The sequence below is a fragment of the Miniopterus natalensis genome, chromosome 12 (genome assembly GCF_054644295.1).
Source record: "Miniopterus natalensis isolate mMinNat1 chromosome 12, mMinNat1.hap1, whole genome shotgun sequence".
In the NCBI taxonomy this organism is placed as follows: Eukaryota; Metazoa; Chordata; class Mammalia; order Chiroptera; family Miniopteridae; genus Miniopterus; species Miniopterus natalensis.
Window position 1 is genome coordinate 58,169,578 of NC_142092.1, and position 26,644 is coordinate 58,196,221.

General features: G+C 38.6%; 2 protein-coding genes across 3 annotated transcripts in view; one reads left to right on the forward strand and one right to left on the reverse strand.

The window, feature by feature from the left end:
* The first annotated feature begins 354 nt into the window (after positions 1 to 354).
* On the forward strand, positions 355 to 6,789 carry GNG10 (G protein subunit gamma 10). Of its 2 annotated transcripts, none has more exons than XM_087822833.1 (3): positions 355 to 471; positions 4,562 to 4,693; positions 5,848 to 6,789. In XM_087822833.1, the coding sequence occupies exons 1-2, from the start codon at positions 391 to 393 to the stop codon at positions 4,685 to 4,687; spliced, it is 207 nt and encodes a 68-aa protein (XP_087678959.1). In that variant the 5' UTR covers positions 355 to 390; the 3' UTR covers positions 4,688 to 4,693; positions 5,848 to 6,789. The 2 variants fall into 2 exon arrangements, with proteins under 2 accessions (XP_087678959.1, XP_087678958.1); XM_087822832.1 differs by having other exon boundaries at positions 368 to 471; positions 5,843 to 6,789.
* Positions 6,790 to 10,066: 3,277 nt separating this feature from the next.
* Positions 10,067 to 26,644, reverse strand: part of SHOC1 (shortage in chiasmata 1) — a 45,797-nt gene continuing 29,219 nt past the window's right edge. Inside the window, exons 17-26 of the mRNA XM_087822834.1 lie at positions 26,268 to 26,337; positions 24,960 to 25,138; positions 23,737 to 23,854; positions 22,573 to 22,684; positions 21,196 to 21,317; positions 20,186 to 20,279; positions 18,487 to 18,618; positions 16,748 to 16,897; positions 15,151 to 16,120; positions 10,067 to 10,167 (exon numbers count right to left, since the gene is read on the reverse strand). Coding sequence (XP_087678960.1) covers positions 10,067 to 10,167; positions 15,151 to 16,120; positions 16,748 to 16,897; positions 18,487 to 18,618; positions 20,186 to 20,279; positions 21,196 to 21,317; positions 22,573 to 22,684; positions 23,737 to 23,854; positions 24,960 to 25,138; positions 26,268 to 26,337 — 2,048 coding nt within the window. The remainder of the gene's footprint in view (positions 10,168 to 15,150; positions 16,121 to 16,747; positions 16,898 to 18,486; positions 18,619 to 20,185; positions 20,280 to 21,195; positions 21,318 to 22,572; positions 22,685 to 23,736; positions 23,855 to 24,959; positions 25,139 to 26,267; positions 26,338 to 26,644) is intronic.

Below are 26,644 nucleotides of genomic sequence, written 5' to 3' on the forward strand. Positions count from 1 at the left end.
AACCGAAGGCATCTGATTTTGCCATTTTGATGATCACGTTGCCGGAAACACCTTCTCGGTTCATTATTTTACGGAGAGGGGTGGTTTAAGGCCCCTCTGCCGGAATAGCGACCCTGTCAGTGAAAGGGTGCCGGACACGCGCGAGGCGCAGAGAACGGCCGTGCGGCGGCGAAGGAGGCGTGTCCGCCAGGGCGACGCTTCCGGAAGGGGCTGAGTCGGGCAGACGCGGAGGCGGAGCTTACCTGCGGCGCTGGAGCAGCGGCCCAGCGGCCGGCGTGACGCCTACGTGGTGGGGCGGGCGCAGCGGCTTCCCCGCCCCGGGGCGGTGCCGGCGCCGGGTGCCCGCGGCTGGGCAGGCTGCTCCGGCCCTGGAAGCGCAGCGCGGCCGCCATGTCTTCCGGGGCCAGCGTGCACGCCCTGCAGCGCCTGGTGGAGCAGCTCAAGCTGGAGGCCGGCGTGGAGAGGATCAAGGTGAGCGGGCGGCAGCGCGTCTCTCAGGGCGCGGACAGCGTCTGAGGCCCGGGCGCGTGGCCGCCGAGCGCGAGAGGGCGCGGGGCGTGGAGAGGCCGCGCGGGGCGGGCAGCGGGGAGATCGGCGCCCGCACCCTGGCTCGCGGCTCGGCCCGGAGGAGGGGGAGCCCGCGTGGCCGGGCGGGACCCAGGAGCCCAGGAGCGGTGGGGACGCGGGCCTGAGGGGAGGGAGACGGGCTTAGTGTCCCCGCGGGGCTGGTCCGGGACCGAGTGCCCCGCGGCGTTTCCACTGGGGTGGCGGGGACGGGGACTCGGGGGACGCAGGGGAGCCGGATGACGCGAGTGGACCGGCGATGCCGGCGACGCCCCCGCGGCCTGGACTCGGCTGGTGCGCGAGGCCGGAGAGGCCGGAGACCCGAGGCCTGAGGTGCGGAGGCCACCGAATGAATGGATGGGCCTCGGTGACGGGTTGAGGGGGAGGGGAGAGGCTTCCCGGGGGCGACCGGAGGGACGGCGCGGCCATTTGCTGCAGCTCGGGGTGGGGCGGAGACAGCGCAGTCGGGGATACGCGGACCTTGAGGAGATGTCCAGAAGGTGTTCAGCCTTGTGGGCTGGAGCCCAGGGACCAGGCTGGCAGAGGGGCGGGAAAGGAGTTTGTGAGGAGACCGGGGCGGGGGAGCGCAGCGCCCGCCAGGAGAGGTGGCTGAGAAGAGGACCGAGAGAAAGCACGGCGACTGAAGCGAAATTTGGGGCTTAGGCGACATGCCCAGGGTTTGCTGAGCCGGTTAAAACGCACCTGTGCGCAGTGGCGGTCAGCGGCCAGCCCAGAAGAGCAGCGTCCGGGGAGTGTGTGTGACCCTGAGCGCTGCCGTCCCGCTTCTCGCTGCGGCCCGCACTGTCCTCGGTGCTGAGGACGCGGCGACCCTGCGGGGCGGTAAACAGGAAACATTAGCACTAAGGAAAATCACTTCAGACAGTAAGTGATGGGAAGAGTATGAAACAAAGTAAAGAGCGCGCCCTGGAATGCCCAGGAGGCTTCCGTAGTAGAAGCAGAATCTAGATTGGAACAAGGTAGGCAGACTAAAAAAAGAATTCTTGTTTCCAACAGGAAAGGACTTTAAAAAAAAAAAGGAAACAAAAGCCATGTTTTGAGGTTGAGCAGAAGGAACAAGTGGAGGAGATTTGGAGGGAGAAGAGACGGGGGTCTGTCTTTGGAGGGCATGGGATTGGAAGAAAGGGGGTAAGGATATGTCTGAAGGTGGGTGTTTCCGGATGGGGACTTAAGGACTTGTGGTGACAGTTCTCTTCGTGAAATAGGCCAGGTTTTCTTTGGGGCAGAGGAAAGGGAGCTAATGGGATCAGCCGAGCGAGGGTGGAGAGAGTGCTGTGGGGGATGGGGGGATCCCCTCGCAGGCGCTTCCCTACACACCTTGGACTCCAAAGACCCAGCCGCTGCGAGGTGGAGACTGGCTCCCCTATTTGTGATTTTTTCCCCACCTCCGGCAGAATTGGGCCACCCAGGACTCTGAGTGCCCACAGTGAGTGGTAGTTGACCCAGGTAGTGGGTTAGCAGGGGAGGTCTGACAGCGCGATGGAAGTGGGGGTGGAGGGCGAGGAGGTTGAGGGCCTGCCCAGAAAGAGGCAGAGCCTGGGCGGGTTAGAGCAGGAACCGAGCCAGCCTCCTGGGGATGGGCTGGAGGAAAGGGGAGGAGGGGTCCTCCCTGAGATCAAAGAACGGATGCAGGGAGACCAGGGAGCAGCGCCCTGGCTGCGTGGGAGAGATTGTGATCAGAAAGCAGGATGTTGGAGTGTGAAATTTCAGATGTGGAGCAGTTAACAGGTCTTGGCTGTAACTGTTGGCCTTGAGGGGAAGGTGGTTTGAGGAGAGGAGGTCAGGGAACTGAAGCTGTGGTTGCAGCAAGTGTTCAAGTTGTTGTGGAGACCTGAGGTGGAAAGGAAAACTCAGCCAGGCGCCTGCCTGCCCTGTGAAGAAGCTAGGGAACATATTCTTAGCTACATTTAGAAAGTAAGGATGGGCGATGAAACTGACACCTCAAGAATTTGAGCGAATTGTTCAAGGTCACAGGGGCATTAAACGTAGTGGAGGGGTGTCCTCATGGTAGCATGACCTGGGGTGGTTGGCCGTGCTTCCCACAGGCAGCACTTTAGGGAGTCACAACAATCCAAGGTCTGGTCTCCTCCTTTCAGGGCTCAGGATGGATGTTCTCAGCACACCCAGAGACGTCTTCTCATTCACAGACTTGCTAACTGGTCAATAAACCAGGACACCAATTTTTGAGCATCCCTTCACAGTGATTGGAATGCTCCATATCCTCCCAAAGACCCCTTCTTTGCTTTGGAGAAGCCTCTCAGAAGTTGCTGGGTGAGAATGGGCTCAAACCAGGCAAAAATCATATAATCTGGGGGGGCATTATCCCACCTCCAGTAGCAGGTTCCAGCTTCCAAGTGTTTGGTCTTGAATTCTCCCAGCAAAGTGCTAGAGAAATGCTGACCACTTTTATTTTCTCTGCATGTCCTCTTACCTTCACTTTTTAAAAAATTGATTTTTAGAGAGAGGAAGGGAGGAAAAGAGGGAGAGAAAAAAACACTGACGTGAGAGAGAAACACTGATTGGTTGCACCCTGACCGGGGGGGATTGAACCCGCAACTTGGGTATGTGCCCTGACCGGGAATTGAACCCATCACCTCTTGGTGTATGGGACGACCCTCCAACCAACTGAGTCACCCGGCCAGGGCTCACCTTAATTTTTAACCATGTTGCTTAAGCCAGGGGTCAGTTAATCCCATTTCTTGCACTCATGTGTGGGGTTCCCTCTGATGCAGCGATAAAATAAGCATGAGCATAATTGGTTCCAAATTTCTTTTGAAATAATGACTGTTCTAATGTAACCATTAACTCCAATTACAATTAATGTGAAAATGACAGAACTTCTGTTGAGGGAAAAGTAAGCTTAAATATTACTCTGACGACATTACATTATGTGTTTATATTATATAACACAGATGGTTATTATATTAATGAAACCAAAATTCCTAAAAGCATCCTAGAAACTAGATAACTGTAACATAAGGAATTTATTTTCCAGTTATTTGGAAGCTTGGAAAATTAACAGAAAGTGGTAGTAATATTCGAACAGCAATTGGAATCATTTTTGTACAATATAGGTGAGTTTTTATACAAAACACCTTTCAATGCAAAAAATAAAAGGGGGGGGATGAGGAAAGCTTCCGAGTATAAATATGCATCAAATGGAGGAAAACAGGAACTGAGAAGTCCAGAGACTTGCCCACGTTCATACAGGTAGTGACACAGCTAATTTGAGCCCAGGCAATGTGGTTCCAGAGGCTGCTCTGTTAACTAGTAAGCAAGCTATCCTGCCTCTAGCAAGGTGGAAGAACTCTGTCACTTGTTTATTTTTTTTAAATATGTTTTTATTGATTTCAGAGAGAGGAAGGGAGAGGGATAGAGAGATAGAAACATCAATGATGAGAGGGAGTCATTGACCAGCTGCCTCTTGCACACCCCCCACTGGGGATCAACCCCATAACCCAGGCATGTGCCCTGACTGGGAATCGAACCCTGACCTCCTGGTTCATGGGTCATCGCTCAACCACTGAGTCATGCTGGCTGGGCTCTGTCACTTGTTTTGAGCACACTGGATAACTCTCCAGCCTTGTATACATTAAAACAGTTTGTTTGCCTGGCAAACATAGATGTATCAATGCACACTTTATAAATGAAAATTTAAAATTTGTAAAAGGGAACACTAGAATGAGCTATTTCTTTACCAACTTAGTCCTAGAACTAGGATTCTGAGTTGATCAGAGACACTCCCTTTTCTTGCTTTTGTTGAATAAGCAATTGACCAAAAATATCCTGACTCAGAGTTCATAGAAATTGTAACCTTTCCTCTTTGGAGTTCGGTTATTAGAACTTTGAGCAAAAAAAGAGACTTTTTGGCCGTCACAAGCAGTGTGATCAGGCTGTGTGAGCATTTTCCAGAATATCAAAGGGCTGTGGGGCGGGTCTGGCTGTGAGCAGCGAATCAAGCTGAGCCCTTTGGTTTCAGGTCTCTCAGGCGGCTGCAGAGCTCCAGCAGTACTGCATGCAGAACGCCTGCAAGGATGCCCTGCTGGTCGGTGTTCCCGCAGGAAGCAACCCCTTCAGGGAGCCCAGATCCTGTGCTCTGCTCTGAAGACTGGTGAGTTATGACGCACCAGGCCAGCTTGGGGCCATGGCGCTATCACAGGGCTTCCCAAAGGATTTGGGCAGCTGAGTTTTGAATGAAAATGAAAAGCAGCAAAACGCACAACTCTCCCTGAAGGGTGACTTTAGTCTGCATTTATCCCGCCTGTGGATTGATTGCACCTAATTAAGAGAGTCTCAACCCTCTTTGACACTAACTCAGGAGCTGTTAATATGCTTATGTACTTGAGCTCTTTAACTGGGTTAGCTGGTGGTAATTCTTGACCTTAATCCTATTCTCTCTGTTCTAACACCGCCCCAGAGCTGTCACTTGCTGCTTGGTGCTATCAGCTGACTTGCTACTCTTGGGACTAAGGACTCCCCAGAGGAGGAGACTGGTTCCTCCTGCCAGCTGCGATTTCTTTCCTAAAGGCTTTCCGAATATATCTCTGTGTTTTAATGGAGGAAGCTTTAATGTAGTTACTGGGGAGAAGTGTGAGTCAGGTTAAAAGAGCTTTAAAAGCCGATTCTTGAAATGAAAACATCTCTGGTGTCTTGTTAGAAATTTGATGGGTTCTAATGTATTGTATGGGGTCTCATTCACAGTTTCACTTTTTTGGGAGATCAGGGAGTAGATTATTAGAGTCTTTTGAGGCCAACATACAGGGTGTCCCCCAAAAAATGTATACACACTTTAACAGCTGATAGCTGAATTTTGAAAATAAAATATTTTAATAAACACTGCCTTTATAATTATTCAAAGTGTGTATAGACATTTTTTGGTGACACTCTATATTTCAAATTATGTGTTCTAAGGGGTTTTCATACAGTAAGTAATCATTTTAGGTCCTGTTTCACATACATGTAAAGGAAATTACTCACATTAAAAAGAAGTAATTGTACTATCAGGTACTGTCATACCTTTTAATGAAAGATGCTGACATTTGTGGTGTTATAGTAACAGTTTTACGCTGGCATGGCGTGTTTCTTTTCACAGAGCATGTTCATGGGTGCTACTCCTTCAGTGGTGTGGTTTGGATGGGTTTTTAAAATAACTTGTTACTCCCTGCTTTGAGAATACTAAAGTGCCCTATGAAATGCTGACTGTCAATTTCATGTATCAATCTTACTAAGGTGAAAATGATCCAAATTCTCTTTCCAGTAGGAAAGAAGTTCGCTAAGGAATGCCTTCAGGCGCAAAGTGATGAATGACTGCCTCCAAGTCTCAAGAAAACATTTTTCTCTAACCAAATGACTTTTAGGTATTTCAGACCTTTCCTGTGGGCTGGTCTTATAGCCAGAATTCTACATAAATTGGCAGTTGCAACTCAACTAAGGAAACTGGGTGAAGGAGTAGACTTTTAAATAATAATGATGGCCCGGTTTGTTGGGGAAGTGCTTTATACTTAGGATAAACAAAAATCGTACTGCCCAATATACAAAAGTGCACCTCTTTCATAAGTGAATTACTAGTGTTTCTATACCTGAAATATTATGTGTGTTTTATTTACTGAATGTTTACATTTTGGGAAGGAAAACATTTTTGTTTATTAAAAAATTGAATATTTGTAATTTGTTGTTCCTAAAATTTTTACACCATAACAAAACTTGTCCTTTTCTCATGAATTTAGTTTCTAAATGCAGGCAAGCCAATGTGAAATTGGGAGGGGGGAATAGACTTTATTAATCAGATGATGTCTTGATTTTTGTAAGTGAGGTTGTTTAAATTTTAACACTAAATATGGAAGCTGTTTCTTAGCAAACTTGTTTGGAAAGATTAATGTGTTGTGTGTCAGATCTCCCCATTGTGTGCAGCAGACCTAATCTTTGTCTTAAGTTCCTCTATTTTATAGTTGTGGTTGTACTTTAAAAAATACTGCATTATTTAATGTATTTCACAAATGTTTAAAATGTGGCTTACAGAGCATTGCAAATGATTGAAAACAAAGCAGTGTGAAAATCTTACAAGCTAAATGGATTTTTAGTGTCATAAGTATTTTACTTGGATGATGTGCCTTTGATTTAATTTGAGACACTTTAAAAAGGATACTGTATTTGTGCTTGTAATAATCTTTGAAGAGCTTGGAAATAAAATTTCTGCTTAATTCATCATTTTCCATGACAGCAACATTTTTGTGTCTGATTTTGTTGTAAGGTTACATGGATTTCTGTTTGCTTGTGAGACTGAGTGCTGGAAGTGGGAGGTAAAATTTTTGTTTATAAGTACGTATAGAATTTTGTAAAAAACAGGTATATGTATAAATACAGGAATTTCTGAATTACTGACAACATTTGCTCTTGAAATAACTGTTTATAAAACCATAACTAAATAAATGAAAATATTTTTAGCATAAGTAGTGTTACAGTAGAGAAAACAGAAGCCATTAGACGGGAACTCCCTTAAGTTCTGGCCATTAAACTTCCAAGTCTAGGCAACCCGAGTTCCTTTCGTTTGATCATAATTTAGTTATTCCTTTCTAACCCTTGTATCTGTTCTCTGGATCTGATTCCCCTTCTCTGAGGTGTCACATGATCAATTATCCTTTTTCTCCTTTATCTTCAGCTTCTCCTGGATCTTTTCTATCACCATTTAAACATGTTCCATTCTCCATCTTAACAATAAGCATTTTTTAAAAATATCCATTAACAAACAAATTTTGTTTTACAAAATGAGTAAGTCCTAGAGATCTGCCCACAGCATAGTGCCTATCATTAACAATACTCTATTGCATACTTAAAAATTTGCTAAGAATGTAGATTTAATGTTAACTGTTCTTATCACAAAAATCATAAATAAGAGGGCAGGAGGAACCTTTTGGAGGTGACAGCTAGATTGTGATAGTGGTTTCACTTATCTCCAAACTCATCAAGTTGTACACATTAATTATGTATAGCTCTTTGTATGTAAAAAATCAACAACAAACCCACAAAAAAACCTTCTCTTTATTTTGTTTTTTCCTTCAGAAAAATCTTGGTAAGATAGTACAAGAAAACTCATCTCACAAATAGAAATATAAGCACACCGAATTTAGTAGTATATCAAGAGAAGATTACAATCTAACAAAGCTAGTTCGATATAAGGGAATCTATCAGTGTAGTTCATTCCATGAGTGGTTTAAAGAAGAGAATCTATGCCAACAAGTCATTTGATAAAATTCGGTAGTCTGAATAAAAACTAAGTGGATTAGTGAAACAGGAAGAGAAAGAAATTAAAGATGAAAAGGACAGTTTGTCAAAACTAACAGCAAATTTTCTACTATGTGGCGCAACATGGAAGCGTCCAGCATTTTAGGAACGAAAGAGAATACCTTTTATCACCACTATTCAGCATTGCTTAGAATTATGAACTAATGCAATAAGACAAAATAATAAAGTGGAATAAAGATTTTAGGAGTACTATCTGTATTTATGGATTATATAATTGTACACCTTGAAAACTCATCAAAATCTAGTAGAAGAAATACTCGAACTTGTAATAAAATTTGGGAGACTTTCTGGATACAAAGTATATATGGAAAAGTAAGCATTTTCTACACTGGCAATAACTAATGGAAATGGAAACTATATCCCATTTCTACTTTAATGACAAAATGATAAAAAGTACTTGAGAATTTAACAAAAGTTGCAAGTCATAAAGAAAAGGTTTTATTGTATACAAGATCTACATAAATTACAGAATATTAACATAATTGTATTAAAATGTAGTATCACTAAATCTAAATTTCATATAAATTTAGTGGCATTCTTATTTCTTTTGGGGAAAACTGGTTGAAATATCAAAATGTTCATACGGAAAAATCAAGTGTCCAAGAAGTTTTTAAAACCGCGCGCGCACGCGCGCGCGTGTGTGTGTGTGTGTGTGTTTATAAAAGAAGGGAGGGTGAAGCTTACTTTGCTAGTTATTAAAATTTACTTTAAGGCCCTGGCCAGGTAGCTCAGTTGGTTAGAGTGTTGTCCCGATAAGCCAAAGTTGTGGGTTTGATCCCGTTGGGGCACATACAAAAATCAACCAACGAATGCATAAGTAAGTAGAAGAGCAAATTAATGTCTCTCTCTCTTCTCTTTCTCTCTCCCTCCCTCCCTCTCCCTCTCAATCTCTCAAAAATCAATCAATAAAATTTTTTTTAAATGAGTAAAAAAATTTTTACTTTGAACTGCTGAATCGAAACAATATGCTTTTTAAAAAGTAGGAAAAAAGGAAGCCCAAAATAAATAATATTATTGTGGGTAGGAATAGGCGGATAGGTGAATGGATCATAATTGTTCAGAAATAGACAACTGTTTTTTCTATTCAGTGGGAAAGTATGGTTTAATTAGTAAATGGTGCTGCCATTATTGGCTATCCATTTGGAAGATAATACAATTGAACCTGAATTACACTATGTGAAAAAACCCCACATGGGTTAAAGAAAGATAATACAGGAGCATTAGGAGAAAAGTTAGGATAATAATTATACAACTTTAGGGTAAAGAGGTCTCCCTAAAACCCAGAAATCAAAAAAGATGTGTATACTTGCCTATATCAAATTAAATTTAAATAATTTAAATAAATAAGGAATTTAAATTAAGTATTGAATTAATAACTCTTGTATGGTAAAAATAATAATAAAGCAAAAGACAGAAAAACTTTTTTTTCGGTCCTCATTTTGGATCACTATAGTTTGCACTCCCCCACTCCATTTAACTTAGGCTACTCTATTTGTTGGATCCCTCATTTTAGGGTGGGGCTCAATATTCGAGGAAAATACCCAGACTCCAATGAGAGGCAAGAGGTGGGACACCCTGGTGTTGATCCCAGGTGCACTCCAAGTCTCAGTGGGAAGGGAAGGAGTACCATGTCCATCACAACTGGAAGAGATAGGTGGTGTTCTGGTGAGGCCTACAAATTTGAGCTGGACCTAGGAACTTAGAGCGAGGCCTCTCACAAGACCTCAAAGGTCAGCATCACTACCACCAGCAATGAATCTAAATGCAAGTAACTCCCTTTAGAACATGGAAAACCTCACAGGGAAATGAAACACTCTGAGAAAGAATAGAAGTTTCTATTGCAAGAGCCAATCTGGGAAGTTGGGGCTGTTCCAGACAATTCCGTGTGATGGGGTGTTTGGGAGAGGATCTTGGAGGCTGAACTGACACTTTTGCCGCCCTAACAAAGGCTAATCTAGAGATATTTGGATCTTAAGACAATTACTATGCTAACTAGAATATTTGACTTGCAAAGATGCAAACTAGAGGGCAGAATATATATTAGGAAAACTTAATATAGAAAACCGAAAACATCTAAGAACAATTGCATTTTGTTTAATGTCTGACTAAATCTAAAACATTCTGTGACTGGGTTATCAACAAAAGCAATGGAATGTTGCATGTAGCACTATTCTTTTCTTTTTCAAAAAAACCTTAGGCGAGTTTGTCCATCGACTCTACCAGGGACTTTTTCATACAGTAGGCGTTGTTTTTTGAATTGTGGTAGTTGTGAGCATGTGAAATCTGTTAAAAGGAGAGAAAGAAAAACCATTTCATTGCTGATATTAATAAAGTGTAGCTACTTTTTCCAGCTTTTCAAATGGATCCTGTCTTTTCATCATCTGTCTACAATTTTAAAATTTTCAAACTGGGATAAAATAATGACTATTAAAAATTACATTCTTAGCATAAGTGCACCTATACTTAATGGCCCAGTACTAATTAGTGTTATAAACACATATTTGTATGCTCATTCCTTTCATAAATAATTAAATCTCCCTTGATCTAAAACTCTTGCTTTTAAGTTTTCTCTCAGTAAGCCTGCTCCTTAACCCATATCTGTAATGTTGTAAAATTTATCCTGAGCTGTATATGACAGGTGGTGACGATGTATGGACTCACCTTACATGACTGTATTATATATGAGATACATTAGCCGGAAAATATCCTAGATTTGAATACTTAGGTCGATTGATTAAATCAGTAAAAAAAAGGAGGCTAAAAATTTAAAGTCATTTTAGTAATTATTCCTGGAGATACAATCTCATAATTGCAAGAGTTGGATGCCATTATAAGCATTTAAAAAATAATGTAGTAAATTTTATCATAGATATCATAAATGTACATCTATAGGACAAATGGAAATTATCTTGATGTTATGCCAAGGGCTTTGGATAATTTTCTAGAGCTGCATCAACATGAATTCAAAATGTGTTATATCTTAAACAACATATTTGGAGGTAATGATGTGCTATGGAAAGCCATAGTAAAAAGATAAAAGTTGCCACAGTGATAATGAAGATACTATCATCAAAGATGTGAACTGTTTGAATGAAATTATTTTATGGAAATAATTGGGAAGTACTTATATATAATTAAAAAATATATATTTGTAAATAAATGAAATAAAATGTGGGTAGATATTTTACTATTCCATCTATATCCCTAAAAGCTTAAATATGAAAATTTATTAGCCCGGCTGGGCATGGCTCAGCAGTTGAGCATCGACCTAGGATCCAGGAGATCATGGTTCGATTCCCGGTCAGGGCACATGCCCAGGTTGTGGGCTTGATCCCCAGTAGAGGGCATGCAGGAGGCAGCCGATCAATGACAACTCTCTCATCATTGATGTTTCTATCTCTCTTCCTCTCCCTTCCTCTCTCTGAAATCAATAAAGATATATATATATTTTAAATTATTTAAAAATATTTTCTGAAATCTCATTGAGAAAATGGGAGGATTATCTTATACTAGGGGCCCTATGTTCAAGAATAAATAGCAGTTTACATATTTAATTTGTTCCAGGGTGGAAAAAAGATGGAATTTTCAGCCAGGTCATTTATGAAGCTGGAACTACCTACCTTCATGTCAAAATGCAACAGAGCACAAATAACACCATAGATTCATTTCATTATGAATGTAGATATGAAAATCATAAATATTAGCAACTATGTTCAACAGCATATTTAAAAAATCACTCCTCAAAAACCAATTAGGTTTATTACAGAAATGGCAAAAATGACTTAATATTATTAAACTTGTAATCCTTGGCATCAATAGGTCAATACAGAAAACAGGTTTGATTTTCCCCCAATAGGTGCCAAGAGGGTTTGGATAGAATTCAGTATCCCTCACAGTACTTACAAAACTAGGGATAGAATACTACTGCTTATTAAAATCAGGAACAAGGTTGAGAAAAACAAGATGGCAGCGTAGGTAACAAATGCATCCGCTGCCTCCCGAAACCACATCAAAATTACAACTAAAATACAGAACCACCATCACTCAGAACCTCCTAAAATCTGGCTGAACAGAAGCCCCACAACCAGGAACTGAAGAAGCATCGAAACCAGTAGGAGGGGCGGAGAACTTGGCCTCGGGCCCACACCCGGTGCCGCGGTTTAAACCCGGGAGGGAATCTCGGCGGCGGAGGTTTCCCGGAGGAGGGAGGGGTCCCAGCCCCACAGCAGGCCCTCAGCCCAGGGCAGGGCCGGGAAGAGACGTCCCCACAACTCTGGGCTGTGAAACCAGCGGGGACTGTGGCTGAGGGTCACAGAGGCTGCGGGAGCCCCAGCAGCTCCTCTTAAAAGGCCCGGCACGGACTCACTCGGACGCTCCCTCTGAGCCCAGCGCCGGGGGCAGCCTGAAAGGACCCGGGACACTCGGGGAGGAACTAACCTGCCTGAGATCCGGGCGAGAGGTGGAGGGCGGCTTCCTCCCAGGCAGAAGGGCTGGCGGAGGCCATAGCTCCTTTGGTGAGTCCTCCCTGCGCACAGCCAGCGGGCGGGCAGGCAGGCAGGCGCCATATTTGAATCGCCAACACCTGACTCACACCTTTGGCCCCGCCCCTCCCCACCTGCAGGCCATTTCCAGGGGCTTTTCTGTGCAAGTGGCCTCTCGAGCCTCGTGCTTAGGACTTTCCTAAAATCTCTCAAACAAGCAGCAGCGGGCCCCATATGGCTTGATAAGTGGCCCTAGGCCTGGCACTGGTGGCAGCTGTATTGGCTCATAGCTTAGCCTCCTGGACAACGCCAAGCCCAGCACAAGTAGCAGCCAACTACAGTTTGCTGTGTAGCTCATGCTGGGTAGCCCTGGGCAAGGTACTGGCAGAGGCTGACTTTGCACCTCCAGGGAGGCCCCAGAGACAGTGCACCTGGTGGTCAGACTAACCACACTGGATTACAACCCCACCACATCCACGAGTGACACACCTAAGGGGTGCACTTGGTGAGCACCAAAGCTCCACTGAAGTAAATCCTGCCCCATAGGGGTGTCTCCAGCACAGCAGCTCTTTGGCTGTAGTTGCAGCTAGTCCTCACAGCTGATTGGCCTGGGGGTCAATTCCTCCCAGTGATGACAACAGCAACCAAGGCTCAACTACAACAGGAAAGTGCACACAGCCCACACAGGGGAGCACCTAGAAGGCCCAGCTCAGGTGACTGGGGAGGCTGAGCCACTGGGCCCTACAGGACACCTACTACACAAAGCCACTCTACAAATTCCAGGAGACACAGCAGCTCTACCTAATACATAGGAACAAACACCTGGAAGCAGCCAAAATGTGGAGGCAAAGAAACATGTCACAAAGGAAAGAACAGAAGAAATCTCTAGAAGAGGAATAAATGAAACAGATCCAAGCAAGCTAACAGATACAGAGTTCAGAATTTTGTTTATAAGCATGTTTAAGCATACTATTAGGGAAATAACTGAGAAAATCGGTAACATAATAAAGTACCAATTTGAAATGAAGGCTACAGAAACTGAAATGAAGAATAATTTACAGGGAATAACAGTAGCATAGAGGACGCTGAGAATCAAATCAGCAATTTGGAACATGAGGAAAAGAAGAGCAAAAAGAAAAAATCCAGAAATATGAAGATATTATAAGGAGCCTCTGGGACTTCAAGAGACCCAAAATTTGTATTATTGGGGTGCCAGAAGGGGAAGAAAGAGACCAAGAAACTGGAAACCTATTTGAAAAAATAATTACAGAAAACTTCCCCTACCTGGGGAAAGAAATAGACTTACAAGTCTAGGAAGCACACAGGATCCCAAACAAGAGGAACCCAAAGAGGCCCACAGAAAGACACATCATAATTAAAATGCCCAAGGTTAAAGACAAAGAGAGAATCTTAAAAGCAGCAAGAGGAAAGCAGTTAGTTACCTACAAGGGAGCACATACATGACTGTCAGCTGATTTCTCAATAGAAACTTTGCAGGCCAGAAGGGAGTGGCAAGAAATATTCAAAGTGATGAAAAACATGGAACTACAACCAAGATTGCTCTACCCAGCAAAGCTGTCATTTAGAACTGAAGGTCAGATAAAGAGCTTCTCAGACAAGGAAAAGCTAAAGGCGTTCATCACCACCAGAGCAGCACTACAGGAAAAGTTGAAGGGTCTTCTTTAAGAAGAAGCTAATGAACAAAAGAATCTGGTGAACTAAATAGATCCAGAGACATTGATGCATGCAACAGGTGATCCTATTTCAGAGGGAAGAGGGAGCGGGGTGGAGGGTGGGAAGAGATTAACCAAAGAAGTTATATGCATATATGTATAATGCATGGACACAGTAAAAAATGGGGTGAAGGCCTGGGGAGAGGGTGGTAGTGAAGTAGAGGGGTTCAATTGGAGGGGAAAATGAGATACCTGTAATACTCTCAATAATAAAGATTTTTTTTTTAAAATCAGGAACAAAAGAAATTTTGACTATTAAAGGGGACCAAATCCAAATTTTGTGAGTACTGGGGCTTATACAATTTGGGAGGTCCTCTTTTAATAAAACAAAAAGTATAAGATTTTTAGGGCCCCTCTCAGGCCTCACTGAAGGGCCTATGCCAAAGAGGAGCTCTGAAGCTTAAGCTTTCTCCCTTTCTTTGCCCCAGCCCCCATCATGGCAAGGTCACCTTGTATGACCATTACAACTTAATATTTTGTTCTAGATCTTCAGGTCAATGCAATAAGAAATGACGAAGAAAGGAGAGGTACAATTGCCAGATATGAGAAAATAAAATTGTCCTTTTAAAAAATTGATATCAATGTTCAGAAACATCAACTGCACAATAGAGCTAATAGTGAGTATCTATTTAATAGATTGTCATGATTAAATAACCGGCATAAGGGACCTAGATTGGCACCTGGCATACAATAAGCTCTGAATAAACTTTAGCCCAAGACATAGCCCTGCCTGACAAATAAGTTAATTTTCTAATTCACTGATTTCTCTGTTTAATCTTTGTTGATTTCAGTCTCCTGCCTTATTTAAATTTGTTTTGTGTTTTTCACTTCTGAAGTTGAATGCTTGGTTCATCTAAAGCTACAAAAATGTGACACATTTTCTTTGTATTTATTTTCTTAGATATCTATACTTAGAATTTTGATTTTCTCTTTGAACCAAAAGTTATTGAACATTCTTTTAAGTGTAATTAAAACAATTTTTTTAAATTTGGAGATGGTTACATGATTTTAAATTACATTTGAGAATAGTTTATCAGCTATTGAATAGTTACCTGTTAATGATTTCTTGTCTCCTGGGTTAGATGAAGATTCAGTGTGCCTTTTCTGTCCTAAACATGTTCTGCCTCTTTGGTAGAAATAAAGACTGTTGAATTCTTTTTGATTTACATTAGAGTCAGAAGCACAAAATAAATCCAAACTGGGAACAGATGGTAATTCTTTCCAGAAAGTCTTGCTAGTCCTACCATTTGAACTTTTGCATAGGAGGCCTTCTGACTCATCTGATAGACATTTTTGTTGATTAGTGAACAAGTTTTCTTTCTGAGAGTACCATCTGTCACATGTAGTCTGCTCTGCACCATACTGTAAGTTGAATGAGTGATTCTGTCGCTCCCACACATTTTTCTTAACGTTCCAATGCCGAGGTGATTGAGAGCCTCCTAATGAAAAGATAGGGGCAGATACTTCTTCACTTACAGGTCTTTTTGCTTCATGTGTTCCCTTTTTCTGATAATTTATAAAATTCAGGGCAATTCTCTTCTGAGTGTTGATCGGTGATATTCTGGTTTCACAATTCATTTGTGTTAGACCCAAAGAAAAGACATCTGTCTGTGAATCATTCTGGTTTAGAAAGGAGTAGCCAGTGGAGTTCCTTGACTCCATATTAATCAGAAAAGGATTATTCTGCACTATGTTAGGGTTACAACTGGAGTCTTTCCAATAGCTGGTCTGACTGTAAGAAGTCACAGGTGGTGAAACACAGGGCATTTCTCTTTCTCTTAGTTCCAAAAGGGGAGAGTTATTTGAGGTGCTGTTTGTGGCTTCCTGCACCATCTCTCCTAAGTCTGAATGCTGGTAATATTCATTATGTTCTTGAATGACAGAGTCTGAAGAGTCAGAAGCTGGACTCTGAGAAGGGAAAGTACTGGTCTGATTCCTACTTTCCTGGGGTGATGAAATTTCAGGTGATTTTGTAGTGGAAGAAGAACTAATCTTGAATAAGGAAGTGATGTCACAAAAATGCTAAAAATATTTAAATTAATTAATACAATACAAATACAATATGAACATCAGTCAAGTAAATATAAATAATTTTGTTTATCTATATGAAAAGGAGGCTAAATATAAAGTAATTCATTCATAGGTATTATATTGACCCATGTAATAACATAATTAACCTCCATTAAAAGAAAAACTTATTGTAATTTGCATCTATTTTCTAATCAGTTATGATTTTTAGTTAACAAGTTATACATGAGTAACATTTCCTTGATAAAAATTTTATCTGTAAAGCTAAAGTTCTCTTTACTACTGTAATGAAGGGTGTCAGGATTGTTTGGAAGAGATAATGTAAACCAATATGAAGAGTGTATAACTGAATATCTGGGGACACAATAACATTTCAAAATTATTTAAAGTATGATAAACTGACTGTACTGAATTACTTATATAAGATAACTTTAAAATGTATAATGTGATTGACAGCCAATGGGAATTCTATATAAAATTTAGTTCAAGTATTTCTTTGCCATGTGAAGTCCAAAACAATTATACTTGGATACCTTCATTTTGAAACCCTTATGAGAAAAATAAATACTCAAGTGAAAAGGAAATAAACCTATATAAGAATATAGACCTCAAATAACTAACCTTCAACACTTTTTCTGGAACTTCAGGTAGGAGTTCCTGAAGTTGACAAAGAGTTGCTAATAGTATCCAGTGTATCGAAGGTCCTTTATTTAACATGAGCTGAGCCACCAATGGGTTAATACATGGAAAATCAAGTAAGTACATTTCTTCCTAGAAAAGAGTTTAAGGAATAATCAGCCAGTGGTCTTTTAAAAGTGGCCAATTTTATTCTACTCATTTTATCAGATTTAAACTTTTATCATTGCACCTACACTCAGTTTGAGATGTCTGGAAAACAGTATGGCCAGGAGCGAAAGAAACTTCTTTGGCAGTAAAGATTCATACACTCTCAGAACTGGGAAGGATCTGAAGTTTATTCAGTCTAACCACACATCCAAAAAGATGTTACAATTCATCATCTTCACATGACAATTGTTTTAACTAATGCTATGTTTTCTACAGAGAAATCTTTTAGGGGACTTAGTCTAGGACCTCAAGATGTCTTTAGCTCTCCTTTGTAGACCCTATACTATCACTGTTTGATTAAGATGAACCATGTTTATGATACTTAAGAGATGTTATAATTTCACGAAAGCTTTGTTGTAAAGAGTATACAGGAAGAACTATCAGCCAGAACTGACCTTGACAGTCTAAAAATGTATGTTTTCAGGGAGATCTCATAAAAGGCTAGAATTACAGCAGCCATCTCTAGATTCCCTTTTTTCCTGGATTGCACTGGTTTTTTTGTACCCTCTTTGATTTTTATCAAATGGACATACCTTGGTAGGAACAAAACTGCACACATACACACATCATAGTTAATAATACCCATACTTGCTGGTAGTATTGTGTTCTGTTTAAGCATGTAAAAGTTCTGTGATTTAATACATATGAATATTTTATTTTATTTGTTTTATAACTTTAGGTTTTGAATAAGTAAAAGTCACATGGGTCAAAATTTTAAAGGTACTGAAAGGTGAAAAGTGTCATTCCCCCCCCATTACCCCAGTTCTCCTCTCTGTAGATAACCAATGTTATCATTTCTTCGTATTCTTCCAGAGATATTTTATTAATTTATAAATAAATACATATAAATATTAATTTCCCCTTGTTTTCACAAATGGTAGTATACTGCATGCTCTGTCCTGCAACTTTGATTTTTTACTTAACAATCTATCTTAGAGAGTATTCCATATTAGTGCATAAAGAGCCTTGTCATTTTTTTTTTATAGCTTCATGATTTGAATGTTTTAAAAATAAAGGTAACAAACCCTGAATTGGTATGAGATCTTGTAAAAACTTATGCTCAAACAAAAGGAATTTCTAAAAATTAACTATTTAATATTATAAGTATTTCACAATTCTACTTTCAGTTTCAATAACATAATTGAAGTAACAACAAATCATGAAATGATAAAATTTTGTGATTCTCTTAATAAATTTACTATTCTTAAATGTTTAGATTTAGGAATTAGAAAAAGTTTTGTGTTTTTTTAAAAAATATTAGGCATTGAAGTCATTAGATCACCCTGTAATAACTCAGATTTGAAAGTTCATTATAAAAGGTCCCATTAAAATAGTTCTGTATAGTTAACAAATACAAACGATTCTGGAAAATGATCTAAGTAAATGTTGTACATTATGCTTATTGTCCTACTGCTCATAAAGCATTTTAGGGCAAAAATATGCTACCAGAAAGAATTCAGATACATGTATTTATATTTGCTTTGCAAATATCTAACATTTATTTAGAAATAAACCTGAGATGGTGAAACTTCAAGCCAAGATTTATCCAACCATTGATGAGGATCTCTCTTGGAGGTCATTAAATTGTGGTCAGCAATTTGTCGAATTATCAATGCAGTCTCTTCCACTCCTGGAGCAATTATAAGCTAAAAAATATATTTTAATGTTAGACTATAGAAAATATTAGGAAGCAAAATATATCATTCAAAAATTGTTTATAATTAGAAGAAAAGTAAAAAGCAGCAAGTTGTAGTCTTTGAGCACTATCTTAGATAGAATTTAGTAACTTGGCCCTGTGAAATCCAGGGCATTTTATTTGTGAGGATAAGCAATTTTTTTTCCTTCTCTAAGAATGATATCCTTGTAGTTTCCAATTTTTGGAACTAAATTGTTTTTCTTACCTCCATTGACATTTATTAATAAAATATTTTAAATATACTTGGTGTTATATTTCATCTATATTAGAAATAAAAGCAATTTGGATATCACTAGTAATGTTTAATATTTTGCTTTTTCTAGGTTAACCTAATAGTTCTCAACCAAAATAAGAACTTTAAATATAGTGTAAGATTTTTTAAAAACGTTAGGATAACGGATAAAGGATATTTGCAGGTGAATTTGAAGCTCTATTAAAAAAGAAAAAAACAAGGTTTTGATTTAAAGTAGCCACCCCCAGCATTCTGGGATTTTTCTCATCCAGTCTTAGCTTATTTAATATGAAGATAACGCTGCCAAAAGTGTGTGTGTGTGTGTGTGTGTGTGTGTGTGTGTGTGTGTGTGTGTGTGTAGTAAACTAAACTAAACTCTAAAAAGGACTTTCTCATTTCCCCCGCCTCCTGTTGGCCACCTGTGTTTCTCTCCCTGCCCTTCTCTCTTCTGAAATGCCGGCCTTTCTCTTCCTTGTTCATTTCTATCTTTGTCATCTTCTTTTAGGTGTGGTTGAAGGAAAGATAGTTCATGAGTTAGCAGTCTAATGTGGACAGAGAAATACTACCCTAAACAATCATGTCTTAGAGATATAAACATCCTATACTGTAGTAGAAATTTAAAAAGCAAGAACTGTACAAATCTCACAAAATAATTATGACAGTGTTTCCTTTCACAAGAATTTCAAATATAAGACTGTTGGTGCATAGCTGGGGAATATGAGTATTCTAAAGAAGGATTTTAAAAAATTATATTAAATATGTATAGAGTTCACAGAAGTACACCGTTTGAATCCAAATTTATTTTATTGCTAAGTTTTGGATGTTTTGAGAATATTTGATAATAGAAGAGTACTAAGCCCCAGATTTGGAGGGCATGTCTAAATTTCAGAGCAGTGACATTGAAAAAAGAGCTAAGAAAGGCTACTAATTTAGAGGTTACCAAAATATTATGTCCTAAGATTTTCATTTTACAGCAGATAAGAACTTAGTAAATCTTTTATAAGTGAGTATTTTTGATCAAGGGATATATTTATTTTTATTCATATCCTGCTATGTTTCAAAAACATCTAAGTAGTAGTTAAGAGCTAAAATACGATTTTAAATTAATTAAACTAAAGGCTTTTAGAACACAAGTTTAGGTGGAAAGAATATTCATTAATTTGAAAACTGTTCTTTATTTGGTTTTTAAGCAGTTTTGGTTTACCCATGTAATGTTTTTCTTATTGGGCATTGGGTATAATTTTGGTTTATGGAAAATACTTACGAACATAGAGGAAAAGAATACCTTTACATCCAGTTCTTCCGATTTCAGCCCAAATGAAACTAAAGCTGCATAAATCAGTGCTAGGTGATGAAGCGTCTTTTCTGTAAGATAGTACCTAAAACGGATTACATTACTATACTTCCATTCATTTGACATCTGATTATACTTATTAAAAATTCATTATGTTTCCCACGTTTCATAATTTGTTAGAATAACCTGGCTAAGACAATGTTAGTGTGGCAGACTCATGGTTTTTGGTCTACGCAGCACTTTTTTGGGAAAAAAACACATTTCCACCTCCATTTTTTAATAATACTGTTAAATCTAGGGGATGCTGGCTGGGGTGGGGGGACAAAAGGGGAGAAATTTAACTCATCCCTTTACTGGTCAGTGTCTTGGCAGGGATTTTTTTGTAACTCTTCAGTAATGCGCGTTAATGAAAGAAAGTATAGCAAGATGATCATTAGTTGGAGTATTTAATAAGGTTTTAGAGAGAAGTGATTTAAGAATGACTTATCTTGCCCAGCCAGGTGTGGCTCAGTGGTTGATTGTCAACCTAAGATCCAGGAGATCGGGGTTCGATTCCCGGTCAGGGCACATGCCCGGGTAGCGGGCTCGATTCCCAGTGGGGGGCGTCCAGGAGGCAGCAGATCAGTGACGACTCTCTCACCATTGATGTTTCTCTCTCTCCCTGAAATCAATAAAGATATATTTTAAAAAAAGGAAGAAAAAGAATGACTTATCTTTTAACAGACAAGTCCAGAATTAAAAAGTAATAGGAAGTGAAACACTTAAAGCAGCAATGCCTAGGGAGGTTGAGGAGGGGGAGGGTGATTTGCACAGCATGTCCAGGGGAAACACATCTCCAAAATCTGGGTTTGTTTTCCTATGGGCATGCCTCCACCTTGAGAATCCCTGACTTAAAGCAAACTAGATGAGCAAGTGGAAAATTGGCATCGCTACTTCTATTCACAGAGGAGGACTGAATAACTTAAAATAGGCATGTGACTTTAGATGAAATGTTTGCTTACTCTGAGTCTAATGTTTTTTTGGCATATAAAATTATCCAACAATAGTTGTACTGGAATGATAATGCCATCAGCCTCATGATGATGTTGTCTGATGCCTTGTCACAGTTCAATTCTTCTAGGTCCTACCAGAAAATAAACAAAATAAAAAGATTCACTAGTTAATACTTGTTATGAAATTATTGCTACCATATTTCAAGAATCTATAATATGTAAATTATAATTTGAGAAGAAGCATGGGTGTGGGCTTCTATTTTATGAAGAAAAAAAAAAATGAAAATCACACTGAAAGTAGTAGGGAAAAAGCTTCAGTAGATGTAAAACAACTAGTGGGAGTTTTAGCAAGAAAGGCTCACAAATCTCCTAAAGTCCTAGATATGAGGAGAGCAGCCTACAGAGTGCCCCCATTTGGCTCAAGTCCTTTGTAAACATGGATCCGGTTACTCCTAAAGGCAATAGAAAACATGTATAAACAGATCATTTGCTCCAAATGCTTACTTAAGGAAGATGAGGAAGCAGCCATTAATGCACTGCTAGGAGTCTCTGTCATGGTCTGGACTCTTTCCTTTAACACAGTTTTTCATAGAGTGAATAATTCAGGAAGTGGCTTACTCTAACAGTAACTTATGTAACTATAGATTAAACAGCTTTCCTAAACAATACTGCCCCCTAAATAATTGCTTTTTTAAGAACTTTAAACATGCAAGACACACTATCTCTTAAGAATCCCTCTAACAGAGCTTTGTGTTTCCATAATATAATTTTTATATTGTTAACATTTGCTCATAATATTATTCATTAATTTCTACTCCATTCCATCAAACTGGTTTCTGCTTACCACTCCACCCTATTAAAATAATTTCTTTGTAATTTGTACTCCAGTCAAGCAAACATCAGGGAGATTCAGTCAAGAATTTCTACATCTTAAATTCTAAACTATATGGATTTTTGCGGAGACTTTCTCTCTCCTTAAAAACCAGCTTATTTACTGGCAATCCTTACTTACCTTCAGGAAATCCCATATTACCAATCATGGATTAATATACTACCCCATTTTAAGAAACAGCGGCTAGGATTTAATTTTTTAAGTTTTCAACACTATAATTATTCTATAAATGTAATGAAAATAGGTCAATATACAATATTAAAGATTCCATATTTGCTTTGTCTTAAAGTATGTTAAAAGTTATAAGCATAAAAAAGCTTGATAATAGACATTTTCCGCAGTGATGATTTAGGCATTTGTGGCCCACCTGCAAAGTTCTGAAAGAAATTGCTAATAGATTATGGTTAAACTCTCTATAGTAAAGCTAATAATAAATTACATGGTTATATATAAATATATATTTATTTAAATTTTTTTAAACTTTGTAGTTTTACCTGCAAAATTATGGCAGTGTGTTCATCAACTGTCACTACTACATAACACTCTGTACCTCCAAAGGATTTCAACGACTCACTGCAGCATCTCTCCACTAGTGTGATGTTATAGCTGTAAAATACAATTACTTTGGGGTGACAAAATGAAATGGCTAAGAAAATTCTTTAAGAAAAGCTGTACTTTCCTCCTGCATATCAAATTATTTGAAATACTATGCTTTTTCTTTTATATATCAATTTATTCTATTTTATCAATTTGAGGGGTGAAATTATGATTTATTCAGTATATATGACAAATTAGTTAACTACGTGTTGCCTTAAGTACTTTTTAGAGTATTACTGCACATAATACTATTACAAATGTACTGACCAATTTATTCTGCTCTTTAATAATTAATGAAACCAAAACATCATGCTATGAGATTAAACATCTGCATTTATCAGAATTTTCTTCTTTCTCCTTCAAACTGGCTTAGATTTTAACTACCTTTTATTAGCTCAGAGGTTTCTGTGAATGCTCCACAGCCTTGAGATATAAAAACGAAAGTATGGAAAATAAATCTGCATTTTCACTAAGGTCAGAGCAAGCTCATCTTTCCTTACTGTATAACCCAATGTCTAACATTCCTATGACAACTTGTGTGCCTTGATAAAGTGTTTTATATGATTTTAAAATGCTCAGTATTGGCATGACCTTAGAACTAAAGTTCTGAAAATGTGAAAATTCATTTAGACCTTCATAGTCCTGTTTTGCAGGTAGTATTTAAAGTTATCTAAATAAGAATAATCATTCCCAGTATTATCAATGCCCCAAGGACATGACCATATAATTAACAGAAAAAACCCCACATAAGATATTCTAATTTTCTAGTAACAAGAGAAATACAATTAAAATATAAATTTAAATAATGAAATATTTTCTCCACAAAATTGATATATATTACCAAAAACTAATATTTAATAATTATGATGGAAATTATAATAGTTTTCTGGAAAACTATTCCTGTGCGATGTAATACCAGGCTTGAATCCAAGAGAAATAGTGTCCCATATATATATATATATATATATATATATATATATATATATATATATATATATGGCATAGTATTTAGTCATTAGGATGTGTATACCTTTGCTAAAGTTATGAAATTAATAACTTACTTGGATTCTAGCAACTGAAGTATTTCTGGAGTATTAAGAAGTCCTTCAGATGCAAAAAACACATATGGAATCTGAATTTCCAAAAGAAAACCACCAAAACTATCCAGCAAGTTGCTTCCTAAATAACAGAAAATTTATAAATATTTTTTTTCTCATCCCCCAACTCTTTCTATTTTTTACTGAACATGAGAACAACAGGTTTATGTTCAAGGAGTAGTATAAAAATAAAAGATATTCATTGTAAAATATCAGAAATTAGAATAAAGAAAGCTCTGAAGAATAAAATGAAAACCATGTTATCTTACTACTTAGAAATAAAAGTTAACAGTTTTTACTAAATACTATACATTAAAAACAGTTTAGTACATACTTCCAGACATTTTCCTATGTATTTGCTTATCTCTATAATAACAATGGTGCACTTTAGAATTGAGTTGAAATGACTCAGAATTCAAACGTCCCACTCATCCTTGAGGTGGGTAGAAAGTAACTTATGGCAAACATTGAAAGAGATGCACTGGGAGGAAAACTATGGGCTTTTTAGTTTAAAGGGTCTGAGCATTCACAGCCTCAGTCATGTGAAGTGAGAAACGCAAAGAAACCAGAGGATGAACAAAGTGGTTTTAGACTCTTTTCTAAGCATATGTGCAGATTTTTTTTTTAATGTATCTTTATTGATTTCAGAGAGGAAAGGAGAGGGAGAGAGAGAGATAGAAACATCAATGATGAGAGAGTCATTGATCAGCTGCCTCCTGCACACCCCCGACTGGGGATCGAGCCTGCAACCTGGGCATGTGCCCTCACCAGGAATCGAACCGTGATCTCCTGGATCCTAGGTCGACACTCAACTACCGAGCCACGCCTGGCCGGGCCAGAATTTTTCGTTCCTTATTAAAAGTTTTCTGAACCAGTCAACATTACATAAATTTTCTCTAAAATTCAATAAAGTACTATTGAATAAAACTGTCAGATTGATACCTGTAATAAACATAACATTTAGAAGTTAAGGGATGAAGATAAATATAATCAGTAAAGCTTACAAATGAGGAATGTGAGGTAAGATAGTTAATGGTCTTGTTCAAGGTCACATGGTGGTGGTAGGATTAGAGCTTAAACTCAAGTCTTCTAATACCATAGCTTATTCTCTTTCCATAGGTCAGAAACAGAGAACAGAAATTTTTCATTCTAATGGAACAAAAAAGAATTTTAGTTTATATTCTTACTCTTCAAAACTGTGTCTGGAAGCACCACTTTAAAGGCCATGTATGGGATATTCAGTTTTTCGCAGTGGTTAGTCCAACAAGAGTTTTCTACGTAATTGTATTCCACCACACAAGAGAAGCTACTCCAGGGGAAATCTGCTCCAATGTGTTGATTATGTACTACCACACAGGAACTTGCGCTGAAGACAAAAGAGAGCCAGGAAAAGGATTACACTTGTGCCATTATTTAGTTGGGACGCTGAAAGAGACTTGGTTTTGGCGTATGTTTTCCTTCTTTATTCTGTGCCTCCTTCTCTTGACAAAGCACTGATGTATTTTCTATTGATTTGTTTTCTAATTGTGCTAAGCTCATTTTATTTATTTATTTATTTTTGATAGTCATACTTTTCTTAAAACCCGAATTTAAAACACTGTAGAATATTTCACATCCTCAAATGCAAGGAACCTTAATTTTATTACCTGAGCTTTATCCAAAACCTACAAACCACCATGAGAAATCAATCTCATTTTCCTGCAAATGTGAGGTTTTAAATCTTTGAGAATCTATATAATAGAATATTACCTGAAAACTATGAAATAAGGTTATTTTTTCCCCTCAGTGGGCTTTATAAGTGATTTAAGAACAACAAAAAAGATGGATACTTAAATATCATAAAGTTATCTTTCCCATCCTTGAATGTCATATAACAGCACTTACTGCAATTAAAATTCTCTACTGCTACTTTCTACCCAGAGCAATCTAGATAGATAGTAGTTAAAAGGTATCTATGTCTAGCTTTTATGGGCTTCTATTTGATTTATATCTTCTCTTTTTATTATTTAGATCCAATATTAGAAATAATTTATTTCCCCATAAAATAAGGCAAAATGAAAACATTTTTAGATAAGTCAACACTAAATTTATTATTAGCAGGCCCTCACTGAAAGAATTTTTTATAAAACTTACTCTAGGAAGAAGGAGAACCCAAAACAAAGGAAGGAGATATTAAAAATACAATGCTAAACAAAAGAACTGGTAAGATCTGGTAAGTCTAAGTAGGCACTTTGTGTAATGACGGTAACAATAATAATAACTTGGGGACACTGAAGCAAGACTGAACTAAAATTCTGGACAACAACAATATATAACACAAGACAATGAACTGAATTAAAGTACTCAATGTAAAGCATTTTTCAGGAAGAGGGCAGAGACATTGATTAATTTTAGGTTTCATTAAACCTTTTTTTAAGTTAAATTTTAGGAGAAATTGTGCTTTTCCTGGGGAATTCATATGTTTGTTCCCCATAAATGAAGAAATATATCTTTACCCATTTAAAACACCTTCAGATTCCAGAAAATCTTCTCTTTTGTTGGAATGTAAGACAGTCAGTGTTAAACCTGTTGGAAAAAACAGTAGTGAAAGAAAGGTTTTCTCAGTGTTTTGTTCATGTGTATTTTTAGGTGTGTCATGTATTCACTACCACAAAAATGAACTAAACATCCGTGAACAAGTAAACTGATTAAAATACAATTTGGGGATTATTTTTCTAAGTGTAGGATATCAGAAAGTTTAAACCATGGGCAAGATTTCTGGTATGTGTGTATAAGCATGGGAATTCTGAATGTATTATGTAAAATAATAAAGTGGATCAAAAACTTAATTTTAAAATAACCAAATTAAAGTTACCAATTCTGTGCAGTTAAT